General features: G+C 35.2%; 3 protein-coding genes and 1 long non-coding RNA gene across 5 annotated transcripts in view; 3 read left to right on the top strand and 1 right to left on the bottom strand.

Moving 5' to 3' along the window:
- Positions 1-4,555, top strand: part of LOC106108649 (beta-glucuronidase) — a gene marked incomplete in the record, with an annotated part of 11,984 nt that extends 7,429 nt beyond the window's left edge. The window contains 9 exon segments of the mRNA XM_013289904.1: positions 1-123; positions 1,235-1,431; positions 1,629-1,775; positions 1,887-2,059; positions 2,268-2,411; positions 2,568-2,652; positions 2,856-3,032; positions 3,108-3,246; positions 3,421-4,555. Coding sequence (XP_013145358.1) covers positions 1-123; positions 1,235-1,431; positions 1,629-1,775; positions 1,887-2,059; positions 2,268-2,411; positions 2,568-2,652; positions 2,856-3,032; positions 3,108-3,246; positions 3,421-3,599 — 1,364 coding nt within the window.
- Positions 4,556-4,940: 385 nt separating this feature from the next.
- On the top strand, positions 4,941-11,297 carry LOC106108585 (zinc finger HIT domain-containing protein 3). Of its 2 annotated transcripts, XR_001225951.1 has the most exons (5): positions 4,941-5,149; positions 5,228-5,373; positions 5,457-5,627; positions 10,819-10,890; positions 11,212-11,297. XR_001225951.1 is itself a non-coding variant. In XM_013289806.1 (4 exons), exons 1-4 carry the CDS (start codon positions 5,088-5,090, stop codon positions 5,757-5,759), a joined length of 444 nt encoding a protein of 147 aa, XP_013145260.1. In that variant the 5' UTR covers positions 4,941-5,087; the 3' UTR covers positions 5,760-5,864. The 2 variants fall into 2 exon arrangements, 1 of the variants encoding a protein (XP_013145260.1); XM_013289806.1 differs by lacking the exons at positions 10,819-10,890; positions 11,212-11,297 and adding an exon at positions 5,695-5,864.
- Positions 5,811-12,612, bottom strand: LOC106108584. Its single transcript, XM_013289805.1, has 10 exons — positions 12,346-12,612; positions 12,035-12,244; positions 11,795-11,901; positions 11,582-11,687; positions 11,202-11,354; positions 10,781-10,898; positions 10,277-10,459; positions 9,837-9,924; positions 9,496-9,731; positions 5,811-9,417 (listed from the first exon to the last, which is right to left on the bottom strand). Exons 1-10 carry the CDS (start codon positions 12,411-12,413, stop codon positions 5,950-5,952), a joined length of 4,737 nt encoding a protein of 1,578 aa, XP_013145259.1. The 5' UTR covers positions 12,414-12,612; the 3' UTR covers positions 5,811-5,949.
- Positions 12,613-24,917: 12,305 nt separating this feature from the next.
- Positions 24,918-25,863, top strand: part of LOC106108654 — a 20,546-nt gene continuing 19,600 nt past the window's right edge. The window contains exon 1 of the long non-coding RNA XR_001225957.1: positions 24,918-25,057. This is a non-coding gene — a long non-coding RNA (uncharacterized LOC106108654). The remainder of the gene's footprint in view (positions 25,058-25,863) is intronic.

The following is a 25,863-nucleotide window of genomic DNA, read 5'->3' as shown; positions in this document are numbered from 1 at the left end:
AGCAAACGTACACGTTCGATTTCTTCAACTACGCGGGCATACATAGAACTGTCTTCTTGTACTCGACTCCTCAAATATACATCGATGACGTAATAGTTAACACTGATATACAAGGGCTGACAGGTAAAGTTTACATTTATTACACTAATACTCCCTTAGTACTATCTGACTCTGAGTGCAATACCTAATCCATTGTCAAACTAATATCGTGAATGCTAAAGTTTAGATGGATGGATGGATGAATGTTTGTTAAAGTTTGTAGCCTAAACGGATGAAATTTGGCATAGATGTAGAACATAGTCTGGTAGAACACATACACACATACTTAATTTCGTTTTCTTATACCACGCGGACGGAATCGCGGGCAAAAGCTAGTTTATAACAAAAAAAAGTGTCGCTATGATGTAACTCGTTGAATGATATTTCAATGGAAAACATGAAAACAACAGTTTTCCTAGTAATTACGTCGACAATGAAAGTAAATTTGATAATCAGAAGAGATAATGTGATGACAAATATGTTTAAAGCGGTTCCCAAAGTGGTACAAATGGACCACCTGGGATTTTCGGTAGACTTGCATGGATTGTACGATAGTAGGGAATAAAATTAAATGTTCACAAAATTAATAAGAAATAGGAGCAATTCAGTGTTACGGATAAAATAATAAAAGAGATCTACGTAAAAAAATAAGTTTGAGAATCTCTGGTATAAAGGATAGTACACACGTACCGTGGTGTTAGAATGGGAACATTCATAGTGTACTTATTTACATGACAACAATGTGCTCGAGATGATATCAGCGGCCACAATGACGAGCTCTAACGGTACGACCCATTTATACCGCGCTGCCTTTGATACCATTGTAAATAACACCATTGTACTTGACTAAGGACCAGTTCTTGAGCTATAGTTAATTTAATTGCGCCCTTAAGTGCTGGCGCACAACTTTGATTAAACTATCGCATAACTGTTCCGCGATTGTCGATTGTTTCGCAGCCAATTCAACTGTTTAGTTGCACAACTAGAATGGGAGTAGTACGCATACTATCTACACCTCAAGCTCATAGGAATCAACGCGAGATTAAACAGTTGTGCGATAGTTTAGTTTTAAGTGTGCGCACGCTGTAAAGATTCTTGTGTGATATTGAGCGACCTATGCTACATGAAAGAAATTTTTTCATCGATGGCATTAAAAGAAAGTAAACGTTAATGAATAAAATTGTTTCATTTGCAGGTTTCATTGTGTACAATGTTACACAGAAAGGTTTAAGCGACGGCGGTTCTGTCGAATGTTTGATTCAAATACTGGACAAGAACGACACGCAGGTGGCGGCGGCCAATGACTGCGCGGGCCTCATTGAGATCGGCAATGCTAACTTCTGGTGGCCATACCTGATGCATCCCAATCCTGGATACTTGTACACATTTAGAGTAAGTATTACATTGATAAATGCAACTATAATTTTATTAAACGCTTAAATTAAATTCGTATGTCAGGATTATTTTACTTAATAAATAAATAGACACTGTGGCAATGAACAATACAGGTTTTCCCTTCGTATTACCATTTTCGATAACCCATTCCGCAATCAATACTGAAAGTAATAACAATTATTATAATTATTTAGGTCAGTCTTATTGGAATTCAAGGAGAAACAATTGATACGTACAATCAAAAAATCGGTATAAGAACTGTCACTTGGAGTAACACGACTATCTTTATCAACGACAAACCGATTTATTTGAAAGGATTCGGGATGCACGAGGATTCAGATGTAAGTAATACTTAAAATAATTCCGTTGCTATATTCCTTTGTATCTTATTATTGTATTTAAATGTTTATTTTAATTATTAAACATATTTAAAATTTCTGATAAATTGACAGTTACGAGGCAAAGGTTGGGATCAAGTGCTGTGGGTGAAGAACTTCAACCTGATCAGATGGCTGGGAGCGAACGCGTTCCGCACCTCGCACTACCCCTATGCCGAGGAGATCTACCAGCTGGCCGATGCTCAGGGCATCATGATTATTGACGAATGCCCCGGAGCTGACACAGAGTAAGAAAGACTTTAGACTTCGCACTCACAGTTGTTAACGTGGACAGTTGTAACATTACACTGAGTGAGAACTCAATGTGGACTACAGAGATTTATACCTTAATGGGTCTATTTCCCTAAATTTCGATCCAATCGGTTAATAGCATAATGTGGCGTGTTGTATATTTTTTATCTCAGTACCTTTTTAATATTGTATTCATGTTGGCAGTGTATTTTCCGACGCCCTGTTGACTAAACACAAGCAGTCGCTGACGGAGCTGATCCGCCGCGACAAGAACCACCCCAGTGTGGTGATGTGGTCCGTCTCCAACGAGCCCAGGTCCGCCAACAGACTTGCTGATGCTTACTTTGGGTATGTTTTCATATTATTTAAACGAAACATAACTGATAATGTCTCACTCGGAGTCTTTTAATTCTTGAACATTATTCTCGATTTATTAACGCATTTTTTGTAATAAATTATTTTAAATTTAAGTGTTTATATGTCTATTTTAAACCTTTATTGCAGCGAAATAGTTCGACACGTAAAATCCATGGACCTGTCACGACCTGTTACCATTGCAATCTCTCAGCACTACGCAGCCGACAGAGCCGTAAGACAAAAATACTTTTTACTTCAAGCCAACAAAACCGATTTCATGTAATTGAATTAACAAGAGATTCAGTAAACCACCGGTTGCTACAACATCTCATTTACAATTGGGTTTGAAGTCCCCTAGGCGCAATAATGAAAAATATGTGCCCGAAGGTGTTATTATGATCGAATTATTTCATTAATTTAAATGTCCTTATTCAGGGGCAACATCTCGACGTGATATGCTTCAACCGGTACAACGGGTGGTACACATCAACGGGCTCGCTGTCCGTGATCACCAACAACGTGGTAGAGGAGGCCACCGCCTGGCACCTCAAGCACAACAAACCTGTCATCATGACGGAGTACGGAGCCGACACCATCGCTGGACTGCATCTCGTAAGACATAATTTAACTTTAACAAAATGAAGACATATGCTTAAGTATCTTTTATTAATTTGAACCATCTTTTAGATTCCTGAGTACGTATGGGCGGAAGAATATCAAGTAGCCTTAATGTCGGAGCACTTTAAAGCATTCGACAAGTTGCGACAAGCCGGATTCTTTACGGGCGAATTCATTTGGAACTTCGCCGACTTTAAGACTGCTCAGAGTAAGTATTTTACTCAGTCGAATGGAATCGTTGATTTTATGGCTGCCAGCGTAGTGTGCTTAAAATATTGTCTATGGACAACAGCTCTTAACCTTTGCGGTCTTCTTAAAATGAATCTTTTAAGCTGAGTGTAGATTTTCACTCCTCAAAGATAAAAATTGTTTTCTTTTTCAGCCATAACTCGAGTAGGTGGAAATAAGAAAGGTATTTTCACACGATCGAGACAACCTAAGGCTTCGGCACATCATTTAAGAGCGCGGTACCTCTCCCTAGCGGCCGCAGACGCCGGCACAGCGGCGCCCGATGTCTCCTACTACGTATCAGACAACAAACCGACGCACCATGAATTATAAACTGTAATATAGGCTATTTTTAAGATATCGGTATTACCTATTTTTGTTATATCGATAAAGAATGTTTGTGTATGTAAGTACCTTCTTGTATGTATTCAATGATTGAGTCGTATAAACTGCCATTAATAGGGTATATTTTGTAATAGTTAAGTATTTTCCTAGAATATTGTTGTGGTAATGCGTTATTTTACTAAATGACACAATGTCAATAATTGAAATAATCTGTTATACTGCCGAATATCGTATCGTTATTCTACTGAAATTAAATTGAATCTAACATTTCAATTGACTAATAATGTCAAGCTAATTGAACACCAATATTGTACTTGCAGTTATTATTGTTACATCATAAACCTTTCTCTAGATTTTCAACGTAACTTTCAAATCAATCTGCCTTCGCCAATTATACGTATCATATGTCGTCTATCGCTGTCTGTTCTGTATTATTCGTCTTACATACCTATTTTATTGTAACAGTGGATGAAAGTTTATTATTCAAATTACGAACACTTATTATAGCAGAATTACCGATGTCCGTCCACAAATTCGTCCCTTTGGTAAATAATAATTAGGTTTTTTTTTCAACTTTATTGCTTCAGGCGAATTTTTTTTAATAGTTGAACTTCCCTATTCGAATGGCTTACATTGGCGATTGATACTGCAGATTAAAAAAAACATTTATTATTTTCGGAATTACATCTTGTGGATTATACGTATATATAAAATATACATGTCCCGATTAAATGTAGTGATATAAATTGATATCTACGTACTAAATAGAGATATTTGTGAAAACTTTGACCTATGTTACAGCATAAGTACAATAAAGTTAATTTATTAGATTTTGGTGTGTACAAGTATCTGTTATAAAATCCAAGAATGTTGCTACAACCTAACAGGAATATGAATGTCGTGACTGTAAATATTTATGAGAATAATTAAAGTACAAAAGAATAGAACGTGTTTTATTTTTTAGAAGCAAACATGAATTCGTGAAAATTAAAAAATAACGATCGTTTCTAATAAAACCTTATCACCACTACAAAGGTATCAAACCATGTTTTATAAATATACTAGCTTTCGCCCGCGACTACGTTCGCGTGGAATTTAAAAAAAAAGCCTATGCGTTATTCCAAAATATCATCTACATCCATGAAATCCGTTCAGCCGTTTAGGCTACAAACTCTAACAAACATCCATCCATCTATAACGAAAAATGCTATAAGGTTGATAAGATTCAGAGCTGCCTTCTAAACAGGAATATGAATACTACAATTAAAAAGTTTACTGTAATCTATGACTAAGACCATCTTGGCTGACATCTGTCATACCCCTAAAATTGATGGCTGTCAACTGTCAAAACCAAATTGTCAGCCCATTGTTTTGAAAACATTCAATATCGTTGTAATAATTCGTTATTGATTTTTAAATAGTTAGAAGATTTATATTTACGCTTTAGTAAAATTACAAGCACGATATTATAAAAAAATGATTTGCATAGAATGTAGACAAAATGCTAAGTACAAATGTCCAACATGCCGACAGCCGTAGTAAGTTGTTTTTTTTTATTATTCTAACGTATAAGTATATGCATTTATATGAATACCAAATTATGACAAACATTTTAGTTGCTCGCTTAGCTGCTATAAAACACACAAAGAAAATCCGTGTTCTGCTCCTACCCCAGTAGAACCAAAAAATATTATAAACAATCCCGTAGAATACGAATACCCCACTGAGGACACAGTGCCAAGAGAAAAATTACAATTATTAGGTATGTTAAATATTGTCCGACTCAAATTATTGTTTATTTAGATTTTCTTATTAAAAAATGTTTTGCTATGTTTTATTTTACAGAACAATCTGCCGAGGTAAAGAAGTGTTTAGAAAATCCTTATGTTCGTGAAATGTTAGAATTATTAGACAAATCTTCACATCCAGACGCTCTGATAAAAGAATACATGATTGAACCAATATTTACTGAATTTGCTGATGCATGCCTCAAAGTTGTACAGCCTAAGAATGATTGTGAATAAAATATACTAGAAACTAGTTAAACCAACTTCTTAATTTAAACACTTCAACCTTTTAAAAGTATTTAAAGAAGAATCTAACATGGGAAAAAAAGAAGACACAGGAATAAACAGACAGGTTGATTAGATCGGAATGGAATTGAGATAAAAACACTTAGTATGAAAAAAAACAATATACTTAAAGAAAATCAGTTTATTCATTCACATCAACATCAATGTGTTCATTTCAAAATTATAAGGTAAAAAATGCATTCATTAGATTTTATTATCTATACACGCTATATTTTTACAATAAATTAATTGCAAAAAAAACAATGTTAAGTATTGAATAATGCCATTTGTAACATATTGTCTAGTGCATTTGATTTCTTTTTCTCATCATCTAGTTGTTTTTCCAAAATATCTACTTCATCCTTATAATTTTTTAGTGAGGTAATACTTGCATTTGCCGCTTCTAAGCTAGTTTCAAACTTTGTGTAGTCTTTATCATCAAGCATGTAATATTCAATTTCATTGTCATCTAATTTACGACGTTTAGCTTTGATAAAATGATCTATGTCTTCATCGTAATCAACAGCTTTGTGCTTCATCATACCAGAGAAAATATCATACAACCAGTGAACATTACGATATTCTTCTAATGAAGCTTTTTCATAAATAGCACATAAATTATCAAAACTATGCAAACTGTTTATCTTTTCATAGACCACAATATTTAAGAAATCAATTAAACTGTAGTTTTGGAAGAATTTCTTGAATTCTGCAGATGGTTTTTGAGTATTGTAAAAATCATTAGGAAGAATAGCTATAACTTTGTAAGCGACCTTTTGAGGGTTTTCCAAACATTCAACCTGACTGCAGTAACTTTTTATTTGTTCTTCCATGTTTATGGCATTCACAGGTTTAAATTCAGTGGCCGACTGCACTAATTTTAGTTTTTTCATAAATGCTTTTATTGCTAACACATTTTCGTTCTGTTTCACACTGCTTGATATAAATTCATATGGTTTTGGATATGGAGAGCTGTGGTCCAAGTATTGATCAAACTCCAATGGAAATGAAGGATAATTAAATATTTCTGTATTTGTTATAACATCGGTCAGTTTATCTACTGCCACATTATAACAGTTGACTAGTTTATTTAAATCTTGTTTAACTATTGCCATTCTGCTGTCCGTTTCACATCTTAATCTTTGCCATATTTCATTGCCAAGATATCTTTGGCATATTGATTTTAAGTGATCAATTTCAATTGGGGGACTCTTTGGACAATTTTTAGCTAGCCACTTTAATGCACTTTTAGTGCACATGTCCAGAGATTCAAATAATTTGATCTTTTGAACTATAATTATTTTGTAACTGGATATTAAATTTTTATTTAACAATATGTCTAGTTTTTCTTTTATTTTGTTTATGGCTGCTTCGTCCCATGAAGGAATAATAACAGCAACAGGCACTAATTGATATGAATATGTACATTTCATTGTTTCTTCAATTGCATTTAATAAGTCAACCTCCTTTTCTTCAGCATAAAATAAAAATCCATTGGTACCCTCGATAGCTTCACGATGTTTCGACAATATTTTTTTGTTTGCCAGACCAACAGATATGGCGAAATCCATTAAATTATTCCATGTTTGTTTTTTAACATTAATCACACCATCACTTTTGTCTTTCTTATTTTTATCACCTAAAACTTCAAGGAGCCAACTTTCTACATTCACTCTCCTGTAGAGCCACTTATCAGATCCTGGAACCACTAAAGTCACTTTCCAAAAGAAACATTTATCATATGGATAGTTTATTTCTCTCATTCTTTTTAAAAGAGTTGATCTAATTATGTCCAAAATATTATATGGTTTTAGCGAAGACATTTCATCAGGTTCACTAACTTTATATCTTTTAAAGCCATATAATTTCATATTCTTTAATGGTGAAATTTTCAAAACTCTATTCAAATTTCTAGCTTCCTCTGCAGGTGTAAAGTTTGTTAACCAAACAGGCGTATCTTCCAGAAAGCTCCTTCTTTTTATATTTTTAATGCACTGCTTTTGCCAAACATAAAACCATTTCTTCATTAATTTCTTCGCCCAAAACATTTCGGCATTTACTTCAGAGGTACAAATGTCTTTGCACAAATCGTTTAATAATTCCTCGATTACCTTTTCAGAATCTACTATTACATCTTTTAAACTTTGTACCTCTTCTTCAATTAGATTTTGTACAGTCTCTTTAGTGAGCACTTCTAAAAGTTCGTTGACTAATGCCTTTGAATTCTTTTCCACAGTTTCTTTGAATGTTTTTTCCTTCTCCGCTTTTTGTTTTAATTTTGCTCTTTCTTCTTCTTCAGCTTTTTTCTTCTTAAGCACTTCTTCGATCTTTTTCTTTTCCTCTTTCCTTTTTCTCTCATCCTCCATTTGCTTCTTAGCTGATTTAGTTTTTTCTTCATTAAATGTTTTAATTGGATCATCGTCTTCTTCAAATTCATAAACATCTTTTGATGCTGTGCCAGAGGCAAATATTTGATCTGCATCTGTATGTGCCTTTTTAAACAAGCTTCCAGGTGACAATTTACTACCTGTTTCTGTTACGTTTTGAGTATTTGATTTATTAGATTTTGAGAATATACTACTTGACAAAGAAGGTTTACCCTTAAAACCGCCGTTTAATTTATTTCCATCGCCGCTGCTAAAATCAAGATTTTTTCTGGAATCTACAATAATTGGCTTTTTGAAATCATAAGTTTTTAATGTTTCTTTGTCTATTTTGCTATCAGATACCACTTGAGGTTTGGAAAACGTGAAAACATTTTTAGTAACCTCTGGGGGTTTGGAAAATGTAAAAATGCTTTTATTCTCCGTGTTTTCTTGAGGTTTAGAAATTTTGAATGAGTTACTCGCCTCAGTGACCTGCTGAGGTTTGGAAAAACTGAATTTTTCTTTTGTATAATTTGTTTTAAAATCTTTTATTATGTCCGATGGGGCAACCATCAAAGCGGGTTGAAATGAAAACATTTTGTTTACCGTCTCATTTCTCACGGGCGCGACTATTGCCTTTGACTTTGTTGTTTTACTCTGTGATATTTCAACAACGATATTTTTCCGATTCTCTTTAACTATTTCTGTGCTATCACAAGTATCATATGTATCATTTAGATTTCTACCATCTCTATTAAGCCTTCGGATTTCAGCTTTTAATAATTTTATGTCTTTATTTGTATCATTTATGGTATTATATCCCAAATCTTCTGCTAACAAAGCAGTTTCCTTCAAAGTGCCATCTTTGTTGAAACTGGAATATAGGACATGATTCCGATAGTCATGTTTTGGTACTGGACCTCCGGCGATAACTTCACCGACGGTACATTTCCGTTTCGTTTCTATCAATTTTGCTGCTCTGGCCAAAGGATATGGATCACTGTCTTCTATGAATTGGTTTCTATCTAATATCACTGTCAATTCGGAATCGTTTTTAGAGAAACGTAAACCATAATGATCTATGAATGATCTCATACTATCTATGGACTCGAAGGCGAGTGCATTCATAATATCTTCAGCTGGGTATTTAGAGCCACCTCTTGGCGCATACGCCTTCACTATTCTAGCAAGCGCTCGTGCTCTAACATCATTAAAATATCTTAATAGAATGCATGCTTGTAGATAATTGGCTTTTTCTTTGACTAGCCGGAAAAATCTGATGTAATTATTATTGTCCAGTGCGGTGAATACTTGAATTGCTAATGTAATTGAGTCCGATTTTTGTATTTCTTTCGGTAATTGTTTTATCTGAAAAAAGGGGCATAATTGAACTACATATTTTACTCTACAGCACAATTCAGATAATAAAACACTTTAATAACTGACCTCCCACCAAAAATTGGAGTCTCCCAAATTAAGTAAGGCGATATATCCTCTAAATTCCGCTTCTCTTGGTTTGAGGTCGGGGCCAACGTCGGCGTACATGTGTTTGAGGGTCTGCAGACATTTGGTTAAGTTGTCCGTGTTGAGTTTCTGATCGAACTGTGTGTGAGCTAAGTCCGCCAGCCGCGCTGCGCAGTGCGCGTGGAAACGACCGCACATCTCTACCAGACGAATTGATTCTGAAAGTAAAACACAAAATAATATTAAGTCAATGGCTCGACTAATGCCCATAATCAAGTCTATTGAATTAAATGTGTAATAAGAATATAGTAACATGTATTTACCTGCACAACACAACGCCTGTTGTGTTATATCTTTACGTATCCCGCGAAACCTGTCCCACATGAAATGGAACCAATCCGCTAATGTCACCTGTACAATAAAACATTAAAATACACACAACAATAAAAATGACATGTAAAGGATCTTAATAACTTAGTGTCTTTAATAAGTTATAAGATATCAGGAACTAAACTTTTCAAAGATCAATAAAAATCTTAGTGCGAATTTTTAACTATGGTACTGAGGAATAGTAAATAGCCACAGTTAGGCCACGGTCACGAAACTAGCTACGAGCGGAGTGAAACACAGTGGGATAAAATTTCGTCTTACATGGAAATTTTTATCTGATGTATTGAATGTCTGTATTAGCTGAAGTTTTAGCCCACTATGCCATGCTCCATCCGCCGTTAGATTCGTGATGCCGACCTTAACCATGTCTTACCTGTCGATCAGTATCAGCGATCTCGTTGAGTAGATAGGCACAGGTGGCAGCGAGCACGTGCGCTGGTCGTAACTCATAGCACATCGGTATCTCCTGGTCGGCGGAGCTGCGGCTGTACTGCTTCACCGCGCGACACCGCTCCAGCTGCCCGTCTGACTCCGGTACAGTCTCTAATGTCATCACCTGTAAATATTAAAGTTTATTTCCTGTAATTCTCTTTCCATTATTCTAAATTAACTTTTGTTTACTGCCTGTAACTTTGATTGACTTTAAATTAGAAAATTGTTAAGTAGATTGTGTGTTCTTCTACACTAAGTTCTACATCTGAGCAAAATTTCATCATTCATCCAAACTTATGCATTAGTATGAGCTTAAAGCAAGCATGTGTTACAATGTTTTAGTACACAAATTTACAACATAACAGTATTAAAGCAAATCAAAATGTTTATTTTAAAAATATATTAAGTCTAGCTATATGAAAACTCAAAAGTTTTTATTACACACCTGATGTTCAGCTTGACGATGTAACAATTCCTTCTCAGGACACATATCAGGACAAGTACCAATTGTGGCTCCACCCACTTTAACTCTAGACCCAGCGCCACCCCAACTACGTAAGATCCTAAAAGAAAAATAAACATATTTGATTATGTTAATATACATAACAAAACACATAAAATAACATATAATACATAATATACAAATCAAAGAGGATATGCTTAAGAAGAGAGTGGATTCAGATATAACGGCTAATAGAAATGGATGGAGGAGCAGACCATACTGTGCCGACACTCTAAAGGGTCAAGGGCAAATTGTTGATATAACAAAACCCATAAATTAACTTCACATTTTCTTAGATATCCCTCATCTCTTTTCATTTTCAGCGCTTAAACAGAAATTAAGTAACTTCATAATGAAACATCACCTGTCTCTAGCATCAAGAGTTCTCCACTGTTCATCTGCAGAGAGGGAGACCCTGGAGCGCAATTGGTGCAGTTCAGCCGCTGCTTCGGAAGTGATTAGAGTTGTGGCGGCTGTGATCACTGCTGGAGTCTCTAGGGAACTCGGTGGTGTGTTTCTGTATAATCCAACGTCTTTCATAAAAATACCTTAATTACACATATACAATTCATATATTTTAATTTCAACCCATTAAAAACTGTAAAAGCAATAAAGGCTTGTTTTACTTTAATTTAAGGTAAATAATTTAAGCTATGTGGTAGATCACTGCACTTATAACTGCCATAGAAGACAGCAGAGGTGTTAAAACTTTTTTGTAGTCCCTTGAATAAAATATATACTCACATTTTGTGTTTTAATCTTGATATAGGCACAGTCTTTCTGATATTCATTTTGGATGTTCTAGGAGATGGTACTTTGGCCTTCTTTACAACAGGGTCTATTTCCATTGCTACAAATATAACATCAAATAAGTCTTTAGGTAAATGTCACTGTTAGGTAGTTTATGACTGGATATTGAAAAATGCATGTTCCAATGGTTTTATAATAATATTTTACCTTTTTGCCGTGGTAGTCTATATGTAGGAGCACCTCTCATAGCTGAGAGTTCCATCTCCAGTTCTGGATCAGGTAACCATTCAGGATCTTCATCTTTCTTGTGTCGTCTACATATAACCAAAAAATATCTTAGAAATCGGTTTAACAACAACAAAATATAATTGTTAATTGTGATTGATGAATGAAGCTGTGCTCATGTCTCAAGCTAATGGTATTTAATTTAAGCTAAGCATAACGTACATTCGTGTCTTCGTACGAGTAACATCAAACATAAATCCATCAAAGGCCCCCGCATTTAAGACTGCTTGCTCAACTCCCGAGAGTTGTTCATATTCAACAATACACATTTGTTTCTTTGGAAGAAGTTTTATCTTTTGGACACGCCCAAATTTGCTAAAATGTTTCTTGGCTGATGGCGTATCAAATAATCCATCAGGAACATTTGTACAGCTGCAATAGGAAACAACCTTAACAACCACAATCAGGGCTTGACGTTACACTACAATAAACACAATTTTTCTGTAAAATATAGAGAAAGAAGTAAAACTTACGTGATCGATGTTTTAGTGTTAATATTATCGAACACAGTACTTTTCTTTTTTATTGAATTTGATTCCATGTTTATGAGAATAGACTGTTGCGTTATTTAATACACATTTTTCAGTAAATGACGTACATAACTCGTATGTTCAAATAGTAAAGATATGCAAATTGTTTTCGTTGGGGGAAGTTCGAATTAATTTATAAAAACATGATATAACGTATCGAAAAATTCATTACATTTATTACACACTTGTCAAACGTTAAGATCTCATCTGCCATCTGCTTGTCACCAAAGAGCAAAGAGTACGCTTTTCTTGTCATTGAGCAACAGGAACATTTTCTGCCACATATTGTAATCTTTTCGTAAACTTATTAAAATAAATTTTTTAAAATATGATGAAAAACGATTATTTATATTTGTTAATAAAACGCGTTATTTCTATGTCTATAATTTATTTTGAGTCTTCGATTCATGTTGACAAAATAGACCGATAGATGTCAGCATGAAGCCGAGAAAAATTAAGAACCATATAAAGTTATCTGAGTTAGATTTCAATATTTATTTTTCCGTGTTTGATTCAGGGATATTTAGAAAAGCTTGCTTCTTTATGTTGTAGGCATGGCGAGGTTTAACTAAAAAGTCTTTCGAGGGGTGGCAAACCCCCTGGACGTGGTTCTTTGTGCCGTATCTCCTGACAAACCTAACATTCTAAGCCAACAAATTTATCGTTGTTAAATCATAGCTACGTTATTTTGCCTAACAAGTTAATAAATGTAATACTGGCTATAAATATTTACTATAACAATAATTTACAGAGTACAATTCAAAATTTGTCTTTCCAATTCACAAAGTGATAGTTTTGCTGAATGAATACTTATGTAATCCATTTAGGCGTGACTGTTTTAGCTGTCTTCGAAGGTGATGCAACAACATTCCAACGCAAGAAGCATTTTGTAGTTCCGGAACGTGCCGGATGTGCCGTTCTCTCACTGTCACTTTCGAATGTCGAATGGCGCCATTTGACATTTCGGCTATTTTTAGCTCATTCTACATTAGAGAGTACGGTCTAGAATGGGTGTCGCCAGCCCAGTCGATGATCTAGCTACGGATAATCTACAATAATCATTAATATGGTCTAGTTCGAAGTGGTTTTTTATCTATTTTACATTTCTGGAAACTCCAAACGGAAGTTTACTGCTCTTGTCCCTAGACTGGCAACCATGCCACCAAGTATGGTAAGACTTAATAATGTTGTTATATGGTATTTAAAGCGATATTATTTTATAGTATGAGCAATTACATGTATTTTTTAGAATAACATTTGGTTGCAGGCATCGAGCCACGACTCATGGGTCGTAAAAGGTGGATTTATCCTGACAGCTATGCACGTAGGGTGATGCGGACCTATAATGCGTATGGGCAAGATCGAAATTTTTCAAGACGGATCGGCTCAGTCACTCAACGGACAGGGAGATAATTGTTATCGTGTAACTACTAGATCCCATCACAAATTTTGTAATCCTTAAAGGTAAAGTATTTTTTTTTTGGGCTGAGGGAGTAAACAGATGAAGGAAAGAAGTTGAGCGAGGCGATCCGAGGACAACCCAATAACAGAATAGATATGCGATGCCGATGGAAGCTTGACACGGAGACTGCGGTGACGCGGAGAAGTATGTGGGCCTTGCATCACTTCTACTTTAGTATTTTTTTAATAAGTTCAGTTACTAACTCGGAGATATTTTTAAACCCTTTTTCTTAATTGATTAACATTACATAATCTAATGGAAAAAGCCACATATTGTGAAGTGTTACCCATGGAACATTTCTTAATATAATCCAAATAAATAATTCATGAGGCACGGCTGTTACTGTTCGGTTATTTCTGAATATAAAATAAAAAATATTTACCTACTCAAGTGATCGCACGTCATAATAAGAATTACCAAATAACAATGCCAAAGAAACAAGTATTTGTTTACTAATACCTTCCCATGATATTCAAATTTTTTCAATTCACTTTGCGTTCAGATTGAGGTTTCAGCTCCTTTTAGAATGACACAAAATACCATAATAAAGTACAAAATAACACAGTAATTTCGCATTCAACAAATATAAAAGTAACAGGACAAAAAACTGAAGCTTGTGCAGCGTTCTAAAAGCGGTTGAATACCTAAAGAGTTGCTAAACTAGGACATTGTTACAAGTAACATCAAGTAACATCATGATCAAGCGCAAGTTTCTTTACATAAAAAAGAAACAAAAAGCCTACAGAACAAATGAAAATCGACCACCTTTGCGTAAAAGTTTTATATGAATTCTATTTTTTTTGAGAATAAGATAATATAAAGTTGGCAAAATGTAGTCATTAAAAGAATCGTGCATATTTTATTAACAAAGCGGAACCGATAGAGGTTTGGCGAGCCGATTTCTCGCCGGACGACCTTGCTGCGACCCTGCGGCGCGGCGCGAGCGAGAGCCACACTTTGTTGGAGCTTGCTCGGCGGCATCCAGATATTACGATCATTTGCAATGCAAACCGCGAAACTCCTGACGATGAATCATTGCTAAAGTTCCATCTAAACATTAACTGTAACATAAGTAAAATTTTAGAAAAATTAACTTTAATGACACTGGTTTATATTAAAGATTTATGATTTTAAAATAACAATTCGAATTAAGATAAACAAAATGGCGGCGGAGGTTAAACGTAATATGTGTTTGGCGGGAAATTTTCGGAGACCTGGGTCGAGGTGACGTCAATGCAATAAATTCGGGCGTCGCATTCCGCGCGGCCGTGGAAAGAAAGTGGCGGTCGCGGGGCGACCTTGCTCGGTGAAAGGCGCCGCAAGTGGCACAGCCGGAACCCGCTCTTCCCACGGACCGATCAGCCTCTCGGCCGTGCCGTTATGCCGCGCGACTTTCGGTAACCGGTCCAATATGTTGGCGAAAAAAATGCACTCGAGTTGGACCGGTGCCCGCTTTAGATTCCGGTCGGTGGACATAAAACACGGAATGCCTCGAACTAGCAACTATTTGCGCTATCTCAGACATCAGACGACTCCCATCTCGTTTCTCACTTAGAAAAAATTGAATCGAAACATGGAAGACAAAAAAACTAAAATCTTTATGGCACGGTGTGATAGTCCTCGTAGTTTATTGCACGGAAGTTTGACTAACAGAGACAAACTCGACGTTATGAATCGACTTTAGTATGACCAACATAAGATAATTACCGATCTTATTTCAAACATGATAACCTGATTCAACTTTCGGCGTTCTTTTTTGGTAAGAATAGAACAATTGAAACGTTTAATTTTAACTAACGTTGTATAAATTAGGGTGTTTTATCGACCGGAATATATGATAAACATTGTTATCTCTTAATTATTTCAAAATACTATTCCTTATTAGCATATCGTGAAGGTTATCGCCGCTTTGTTACTGTAACATTTTATAGTCCTACAAACTTATCGCATGGCGGTCAGTTCTGTCAGGAAATATACTTTGATTAATATGCCCTAGTCTTGTCTTGATTCGTTCTAGATATGTGAAATATGAAGAAGGACTCCTTAAATAACCATTTTTGACTGTAAATATAACCTATAAGAATCTGGTACAGTAAAAGTTATAATTAAAACCAAATGTGGCGAGACGGCTTATTTCCTTTAATTTCCGATTCTAATAAAAGTTCTACATTATTTACCATAAAAGGGTAATTATGATTCTTATCTAGTGACCATATTAGTAAAATGTAGTTGAACTATCCAAGAACTAATAAGCAACATTGTTGCCGACACGAATGCGATTTTATCCAGCTATAAATGCACTTTCCTAGACCATTGTCAATAAATTGCGTACAAACCAACACAAGATTCAAAATACTAGTTCCAATAGAAATACAACAAGTTTTTGATTAGGCACTTTCTAATAAGTAATTACTCGTACGCTACTGAAATTTCATCGGTGAAAGGGAGGTGCTAATGGCATTTAGATGAACCATATGCATACGATATCTATAGATATTTCATTAGGAAAAGCTTAAATGTAAATGAATTGTCCATTCCTAGTTCATCAAAAGAAAATGTAGAGGACATTATCTTGCTCTTTACATTGTTGTTTACGGCCAAATTTGGTTCCATTTAATTTGTTAACTGTTCCGAAAATCATGCATTTTACGTATTCCGTGCAACAATATCGCGAAGCTGTCTGATGGCACAGACCGCGTCAGTGCGAGAGAGACGGCAAGCGGCGGCAGTGGCCTAGAATTCAGACAATTTCCGAGCGGCAACCGGCGGCAACAGCGGCGCTGGCGACCGCTCGCCTAGCAACAGCGACTGTCCCGCCAACTCGTACCGCCGAGACCAATGCGCCCGCGCACATCTCTATAGAAGATACACTGCAGTAAGACATGATTAAAACAACTCAATCGATTTTAACTTAGTAACTCTATATTTATTTATGTTGTACAGTTCATATCGTTAACATTTACAATATAAAACCTGATATACACAAGTAACGAGGAATAGTATTTTACATACTTAATAAATTAGTACTTGTAATTGACATAGAATGAAGTACACGTATGTGACTGACAGACTGAAGCTAGAAAAAGTGACTGCCACATGGTAGTAATATTTAGAATCGGAATTGGTTAAGGAAAACCACATGGTTTTATATACCTATATTTTATATACCTAAACATGAATTTTATATACCTAGTATTTATAATAACAAAATTTGCAAACCAAGCTTTTATTTCCAGCAACCCTTAGACTGATTAAGATTATCTTCAAACCATTCTAGGCAAGGGCGGATCCAGCTTTGGCGCCAGGGACGGGGGGGGGGGGTCACATAGTCGTGGTCAAGTCAAGCGCTTGGCAAAATATGTAAATATATTTTGTCAAGCTTTTGACCAACCAGCTCAGTGGGGGGGGGGGGTCATGACATGTCATCTTGTAATTCTTAAAATTAAGTAAGTAAGTAAATAAATTTCTCTTGAACTAAGAACCCTTTTCTTATATAATGATCATTTTTTTTTATTTTCTCATCAGACGATTGTTTCTTTGCAGAAAATTTATAATAGGTACGTCGTATTTTTGTTATTATATTTACCAATCTGTTTCTTCCAGGTAGAGACCAATTCCGGAATGGTTGATGTAAAAAATATACAATAGAGTGCAAGTCTACATCCAGGCGTGAGTCAGCGTTGCCGCCGCGCCGGCCATCGCGCGTTGAGTCATTGCCTTCGGATCCAACGATCCCCAGCCTGTAGTTTGCGGCCCAACACACGTTAAGTATAGCTTGATTTTTTATTCAAAACAAGTTCAGATAATACCTACAGAGTTAAGTGTTATCTATCGTTTTTGCAGTAATAAAATCAGATAAATCTACAACTAAGCAATAATTGAGATTGTATGTTTTAATTAAGTATTTTTTATTTGCATCTACACCTCAACCTTTACCCTACTAGGACCCAGGTTACAAATTTTTTTTTTAATCTCTTCCTACTTTAGAATATTATTAGGTTAAATATAAGTGACCCGTCAATCAAAAGTACAGCACTATACCGAATTTAATTTCTGATTTCTTACTTGGATATAACATTTTCCGCAGCTATTTTTTGCCTTTGTTATTTTTAAGTCATACATTCTCGTCCAATAATTAGAATACGATGTATTTCTAAGCAGCGTGTGGCAGTGGTCCACCTGCAGCATAAGACGGCGCGTGCGGCGGCCGCGAACCCGGATGCGGCCGGTGACGTAACGAGCCTTCGCCCCGGCGCCTCCACCCCGCACACCTCCCTCCGGCGCCTCCGCCCCGCCCCGCCGCCTCTGTCTGGCCGCCCGTCTATAGCTCCGCAGCATATAGGGCTCCATGCGCACTTAATATAAAGGTAAATTTATTTTCTTACTAGCTGAGCACCATGGTTTTACCCGCAATAAGGTTATAGGGACAACAATCTTAGATATCACGAATTTAAATCTAATACACAATGAAAAATTAATTACTTTAATTCATATTTTTTTTTATAAAACAAAACAAAGCTAACACAATCCAAGTATGCGTCATTACTCATTACATATTCTTATACAAAGAAAAAGTAGTGTGTACAAGCCCTTACATTGCTGCCTATTCCCCGACTTAATTAGAGCCTTATAAAGGCCCAGCAAGTCGGCCGCTGTCGATGAGAACATAGTTGAATTACAATTCCTCACATTATCTCTGATTGCGGTGCTCAAGTGCGCCTGATTAATTGGTGGCGTGGACAAACTGGCACAAGTACATTTTTTAATGTGGATTTTAATCGATGACTAATGTAAGAACGTTGCATTGAAATAAGGTCGAGGTCGGAGTGGTTAGAAAATATTGTAATTATAAATAAATGTCCGCAATTACATTTTAACTACGCATTCTTAATTTATCATGACTCTTATTAGTAATATTTTTTACTCTATGCTTGTCCAACCATTATGCGTTGCTATACTTCCAAATGTCAAATAAGTTTAATAGAAACCTTCTCTAGTTTCTTTAGAAAAATAACTATACTAAATCTTCATCACAATTCGATGGCTTAGGAATGGACGAAGACACAAACATATTTTATAATTATAAGGGTGCATTACTTTTACTTTGAGAAAATTCGTTGTATTACTAATTTATCGTATCATGATCCAAAAGAAATTGTCTACTGTAACTGATATGTGCCCTTTACCTTATTAGAATCAACCTTTATTTAAAAAAAATGTTTCCTAATTCAAATGTATTCCCGCCATCTCTGCGGCGACGTGGCCCGCGTCAATGTCCCGCGCGCAGACCGGAACGGCACCAAGTAGCGTTATTTTTAATTTCAAATAATTATTATTTTGTGTACCGGCCAGTTAATTAGACATAATAAAACTTCATAGTGCTCTTCTTTGAATTCGTATGCTTTTTAATATTTTCGATGTTTATTCAATTTCTTTTCCGACAGTAAATAAATGTACGTAATGTACAAAGTGAAGGTATCCGTTTGCAAAAATGATACAAACAATATTAGAAAGTATGAAAAGTATTTTTATGTGAATTCCGCATTCCTCAATAACAATATGGATTTCACTCTTTTATAGTTTGTAATATCGGTAAACATCTTAATATAATGTGAGAATTCGAGAAAACGTATGAAAGAGAAATCCAATTTTAGGATGTTGTCATTTTAACAGCCACACTTATTAATTAATGATACCTTAAACTTAGTTAGATTTCTCTTACATATCTACACTAATAGGCCTTAGTGATCGCTCAGCTCCCAATGACTTTGAGACGGCAACAATATTCCGAGGAGAAGAAAAGCGAGTAGAAGAAATAAGTCATATTTTTTAAAATTGTATGCAAGACTAGCTAGCCCAAATAGAATTAAAAAATAGTAAGTAGCCTATGTGGTATTACATATCATGCTCTACATCTATGCCAAATTTCAACGACATCAGTTCAGCAGTAGACTATAAACTATAACAAACATTCATCCATCTAAACTTTCGCATTTATAATAAAATAGAATCTCGATACCTCAAACCTCGCTAACTTAAAAACCTTGTGGCGATGTATCTGGCATGCAGAAACATCGACGGCGCATGTCAGTGAAAGAGGAAGAAAAGAAATGTCATTATAATAGTAGACGAGATCGAAGACGAATATATGTAAATAAAGAATTATTACCATACGAGTCTTTAACCTCTACAACATAGACCCTTGATAACTTAAAACCTCTATAACTTAAAATATTTTGTTTTCCTTGGACTTTAACTTATCGAGGTTCTACTATTAGTAAAATATTGTGATAGATTTTTAGGTATACCTTGTAAACAATCATTTAAAAATCAGGTTTCTTTACAAGTTTATGTCCTACCTGTTAAATATCAAATTAAAGATTAATTACATCCACTTATACTGAGTTTAAATATTTCTCTGTGTTTTGTTACGACAAATATAGAGGGCGGTAATACAAAGCAGTGAAGCAGAATGATATGCTAAATGGTGAATCATCGATCCTCACAAACTGGTGATTCAAGCGAAGATTTGCGTCACTACACAGTCGTGAGCATACGGATCGCTTTTATCTGGACTTTCCTAAATCGATAAGTTTTTGTATATTTTATAATGTTTTGAGAAATACGAACTAGAATAAAGTCTTGACTCTAGATCCTGGTTGCATTGTGATCGTCTGCAGTACTTTACATGTATCTCGAAACATTTGTACAAAATGTAATTTTAGTAATCTTTGTTCTTTTTTCAAAAGATATTTTTTAAAACAAAAGAATTTATTGAGTTTTCAGAAAAATTGGTTATGAAAATCGTTGATGTCTTTTTATAGCAGGAAAGGTTACAGCGTAGATATGTTTTGGAGAAAAATTAAGACTTCAACTTCTATCGTATTGGTACTTAAATATGAAATTGTCATTGATTAGTCAAAATAATGAGTAAAATAAACAGTGTAAGTTGATAGAAATTCTCGTCAAAAACTTAAGTATGTAAACGAAGCTGTACCTATTTATTAAAAATCTTATGAGAGTACTCGAAATAAGTCTGTTTAAAACTATTAGATAACTAGGTATGTTTTCTTATTTTTTTTTTATTGTGACTGAGTTGTCACTGTTTGCCTTGAAGAGGCATTTACAGATTCACCGGGCTTGAGGCGGCCCAGCGCAGATGGCGCTTAGCCTAAACCTCTTTTATGATAAACTAAGCTCGAGGGCTCCCTCAGGAGCCTCGGCACGGGTCGTTACTTCGTTATTATTACTGGATTAGGAGACCACTGAGCTCTTAGACTAGGTATGTATTAATCATGTGCAATAACTGCAAAGGTGATTTGACTTTACTATAGTTTTTGTGTTTACTAAACGGAATACACTATCAAGCGTATTACTCATTTAAAATTAACTTTATCCCTTGTTTTTATAAATATTTTAGACCCTAATTTAAGTATCAATTGAATAAAAACACATTTAACTGGGAGAGGCGTAAACTTAATTTATTTGAATTAAAGCGTTAAAGGCGCATTTTAAATTGAATTTGTGAGCGTCATGTATCAGGAAGTGCGTTAACTACTTAAGGGCCAACGCACACGTCTTAATTAATGCGCCCTGATTTTATTTCAAACAGGTTTAGTACATTCATTAAATTTAAAGTTTTGACTTTAAGCCCATCCGAAAACCATATCGTATAAGAAATTTTTTAACCGAATTGTAAAAGTAAAAACTTCTTGATGATGAGATAAATTTATAAGCGGCTATGTTCAAACAATATTTTCATTAATAATACAGTAATCGAGTACGTATTTCTATCATAAGATGTTGTCACTGCAATTAAAATGACAGGACTAAAAAACAAACAATCGTAAGATCAATAACATGTTCATAAGAAAGGTATACAGTACGAAAAACTGCCTTCATATTTATGAAGTACCAGGAAGACATAACAAATTGAAAGCTAATAGAAACGCGTACCATCCAATTAACTACGTCTCGCATGCGCCCTCCCCGCGCACCGCGCCCGCCCCCGCGCGCCCGATGAAACTCGAAGATACGGCCATATCTAGCCGAGCAAGTTGGCCGCCGCGAATCTGCTTACAATGAGCGGCATTCCTCAAGGCCGGTCATTCATACCGTGCCATCAATATCATCGCAATCGCCAACACTCCACGAACATAAGCCTGTTTTAAAAACTTCCAGAACAAAGTTGCCAGCCTTTATGTTTTCAACTTCTTTGTCTTACTGTACACGTGTCGTTTAAATGATTTGATGATGCTATAAAAGACTGCAATAGACATTGATTCACAGATTTATTTTATTGGTAGGTCGCCAAGTTCCAAATGGCGTTGTTTCTTTCAATCATGATTTTAAAACAAACTTGCATCAAGACTTTTTTATCTTGTTTATTTGTTAGTTATTTGTAATTTGGTAGCATTGATCTATTTCAGTAAACTTACAAAATGTTTTCATTGTATTCAACTATTATATCTTTATTGTTAGAACGACAATTTCATTTTAAGGCGTCTTACAATCTTTGAAATGTTCTAAATTCTAAGTAAATGATGTGGTATGGCGGCGTTTCTGAGCTGTTCCAATAGGATAGATCGTGCCTGACTTTATGAATACAGTATACTGTGAGAATCAAGTCTTCTAGGGTTGCATTCAATATTATCTCAGTAAGAAATAATAATTTGCTTAAATTGATTAAAATACGAAATAAAAAGTTAATAGGTTCCCAACTTTGAACAGTCTTTTCCAAATCAAAGTTGTCTTTTTTAATATAATATTTATACTCCTATAGGTAAATGAAACATAATTTCCACGTTAAATTAATTTATTTATTAATTTCCGCTACTCATTGACAGAAAAGCGGAAATTCCTTTCCTATGTTTGCCTCTTGACCTTCTTCATTCTGTTCCTCTGCAAGTTCTAAGAAAATCTAAAAAGTTCACTTTTAACTTTACAGAGAATAAGCATAGATTAAAAAGAATAACTATTTTTTTTTAATTAGTTGACAAATGCAAATTAGAAACATACAATATAACTATCTAAAGCCGTACAAAAACCCACAGGGTTGACGCAAACCCACTGGTTGCTCGAGGACGTTGTCAACTATTAACGTTAGTTGATATCATATCATAGACAAGATGAGTGGACAGCCCTTACAGCCGCAGGCATAGCAACAACGGTACCCGACCTCGGCGTCGGTTAAGGGCGAGCCCTGCATGCCGCGCGACAAGTTTCTCCTTTGCCAGAGGAATGTCACCTACATGCGATACTCAGCGTTGAGGAAAATTTTGTACGAAATTACATTCTAATAGAGAAACAATTGTTGCTTGGATGACTAACGCTTAATTTACAGCAGGACTTTGACTTTTGAAAAAGCGGAACAGATGAAATCAGTATTTTTATTTTTGTCTTCTGTGCGTTCACGGACAGAGAATGACAAAAAAATACATTTTATGAAGAACAATGCATTTTTATATTTGTGACAATAAAGTATTAAAAATACTATATTCTATTATTGAAATTTACACAAATAACTTAATTGATTTGGTCTACTGTACACTTCTTCTGTAAAAAAACATCATAAATTAGGTTATTCTTTGATAAACGTTGATTTTTATTTTGTCAACAAACGGTCCAAATGTTTTTAAAATCTCAAAACTTGTCTCACCTTGACTTAACATGTAAAATCTATTAGCAAATGGCATGATCATGTTATTGAATGGTGTTGCCAAGTCCAAAGCGAAAGACATAACGCGCGTTCTCCGTGACGAATCCAAGATGGCGGATTAGCGCGGTTTGGCGGTCGTTCACCCGCGCCCGCCCGAACACCGACGCGTCTTGCATGCAGCGTCGCCGCAACATTTCGTTCTTTATTAATTTCGGAACGACTTAATTTAATTTTTATCGAGTGTAAAGCGTTGAAAAACGTCAAATCTCTTCTTGCCATGTTCTAAATCTAAAACAATTAAGTTTCTTTCAGAAGTTAAGCTAAAATTAAATTTTGGAATTAAGCATAAATATGGTGTTTATATTAAGTTTGTCTCCTCTATGCGTTTGGTAACAATGTACATACATTCACCTAATTGCATGTCAAGGATCTAATTATCTACTACTATAAATAATAATCAAAGAGATTACAGCAGATAAGCCAAACGTCAATGTGATCGAACCGTGATGGCGTCGACACATCGGATTGCGAAGCGCGAATGTATTGATAAAATATGGCTTCGGATCATGAACGGTGACTTCTTGGAATCGGCCGGGGGCAGAGTTTCGTTGGCAAACAAAGCACGGAGCCAATATGAGGACAGGAGGTCGGGTGACGTCATCACAACACTCCCTCTCCGCACAGTGAGTCACCTGCATGACCTGACGACGCCGACGCGGACATGGATACGTATTGCAATGACTTATAGACACAAAACACGAGGTCGCCACTCGCCTCTCGCTACACAAACAATAATGAATAATGACACAGTATCGTTGGAAACTAGCACAGATAAACAATATTACAAAATTGAGTCTAGCTTGGTTAAGAATTTTATATTAGTTATAATTAACTATTTAACAATATTTATTACAAGTTCAGGTATTTAAATTTCAATGAATTTTAAAAATAATTTACAAAATGATTGAATTTCAGAACGTTGTCACAATGCGTTAAATTAGGAAAATGATTGTACCTATTGGAAACCATTTTATTAAAAGCAGACCAATATCTTCTACAACATTTTTTACTTTAATAATCTTGATTATAAGACAAGCATGTCTACGTTGTTGGCACAAAAGTTAACTTTAAAAATTTATTCTGTTATAATATTATACTCTATCCTTATTGTAACATAGATGTTGTGTATCTAAAATACAGTGATTATGTTGCAATAATTACGAATGTGAACAAGAGTTGCAACAGTTCGTGTTACGGCGAAGTCTTTGTTGGTCGTGAGTCAGGGGGCGGCGCTAAGGGCGCTACGCCCTCTCCCGCCCCGCCACGCCCAGACACCCATTACGTTGTTTTTTTNNAGCCTCTTCTAATAAGTTGTCAAACACAACCGTGCCAACTCTCGAGTACTGCTCGATATAAAATTTGTGATATTTTCTATTTGTTTGCTGATGACTTTTTGTTACGGACGGCCTCGGTTGAGAGACTGGTGCTGTCTTTATCCGTTTCACTTTATAGTCGTTAGAAGACGGCATATTTCGGTGAGTAATTCATCATTTTTAGTATATTAATGTTACATTATTAGTAGACTTAAATAGGATATGTCTTTACAGAGAACAGAGTATAAAAGTAACTTCAATTAAAGGGAAAGTATTAGTTATTTTGAAATAAATAATCTCAATATGCCTTTATTGTTATCTATCGCACATTTTACAGTAACATTGTAACCGATGATAACCTACAAAATTCGATAACACACATTTTTCAATCAAATTGTATATGTAAATGTTATTTTTTGTTTATTTACATAAAAATCTAAACCGTTTCACATTTTATGACGCTGCCGAGTTAATACTTAGTGTTTTTTTAGATACAGGTTTGACTACTTTTTTTTTTTAACATTAGGAAAGCGGCTTGCCTGACATTAAGTGACCTCCGCATTTATCTGTATAAAATATAAATAATGGAATGTGCAAAGTTGTTATTGTTAATGTTGAGATACATAACTTTTTTGCGAATGTGTCCTAAAGGGCAAGGGCGTTAAAACTCAAAAGTAAAAATTTAAATCATCTATCTATACTCTATACTATTTTTTAACATAATGGAGCATCACACACTACTTTGTCGCGTAAGATGTCAGCAATCACAGCATATTTTTGAATATCCTTACTTTAATAAAAAGCCCTACACAAATGACACAATTTAGTCCACATATTTTCACGCTATTAATTAAACTTAGGAGATAAATTAATTGATAAAAAAACCTCCCTGGGGGAAAGGGACAATAAACTACAAGCTGCCAACATCAAGAAAGCAAAGTTGTCATGTTTTGTCATCATGTCGTCAT

Source organism: Papilio polytes, unplaced genomic scaffold (genome assembly GCF_000836215.1).
Source record: "Papilio polytes unplaced genomic scaffold, Ppol_1.0 DF821511.1, whole genome shotgun sequence".
Taxonomy (NCBI): domain Eukaryota; kingdom Metazoa; phylum Arthropoda; class Insecta; order Lepidoptera; family Papilionidae; genus Papilio; species Papilio polytes.
Note: the sequence above shows the minus strand (reverse complement) of the source record. Positions and strands in the feature narration are given on the sequence as shown.

Excerpts from the sequence above, each read along its gene's own strand:
- LOC106108585 (XM_013289806.1), top strand. The coding sequence starts at position 5,088 with ATGATTTGCATAGAATGTAGACAAAATGCTAAGTACAAATGTCCAACA. Across the intron at positions 5,150-5,227 it reads CCAACATGCCGACAGCCGTA|TTGCTCGCTTAGCTGCTATA; the intron begins GTAAGTTGTTTT and ends CAAACATTTTAG. Across the intron at positions 5,374-5,456 it reads AGAAAAATTACAATTATTAG|AACAATCTGCCGAGGTAAAG; the intron begins GTATGTTAAATA and ends TTTATTTTACAG.
- LOC106108584 (XM_013289805.1), bottom strand. The coding sequence starts at position 12,413 with ATGGAATCAAATTCAATAAAAAAGAAAAGTACTGTGTTCGATAATATT. Across the intron at positions 11,355-11,581 it reads TCAAGATTAAAACACAAAAT|AAACACACCACCGAGTTCCC; the intron begins GTGAGTATATAT and ends TGGATTATACAG. Across the intron at positions 10,899-11,201 it reads ACTCTTGATGCTAGAGACAG|GATCTTACGTAGTTGGGGTG; the intron begins GTGATGTTTCAT and ends TTTTTCTTTTAG.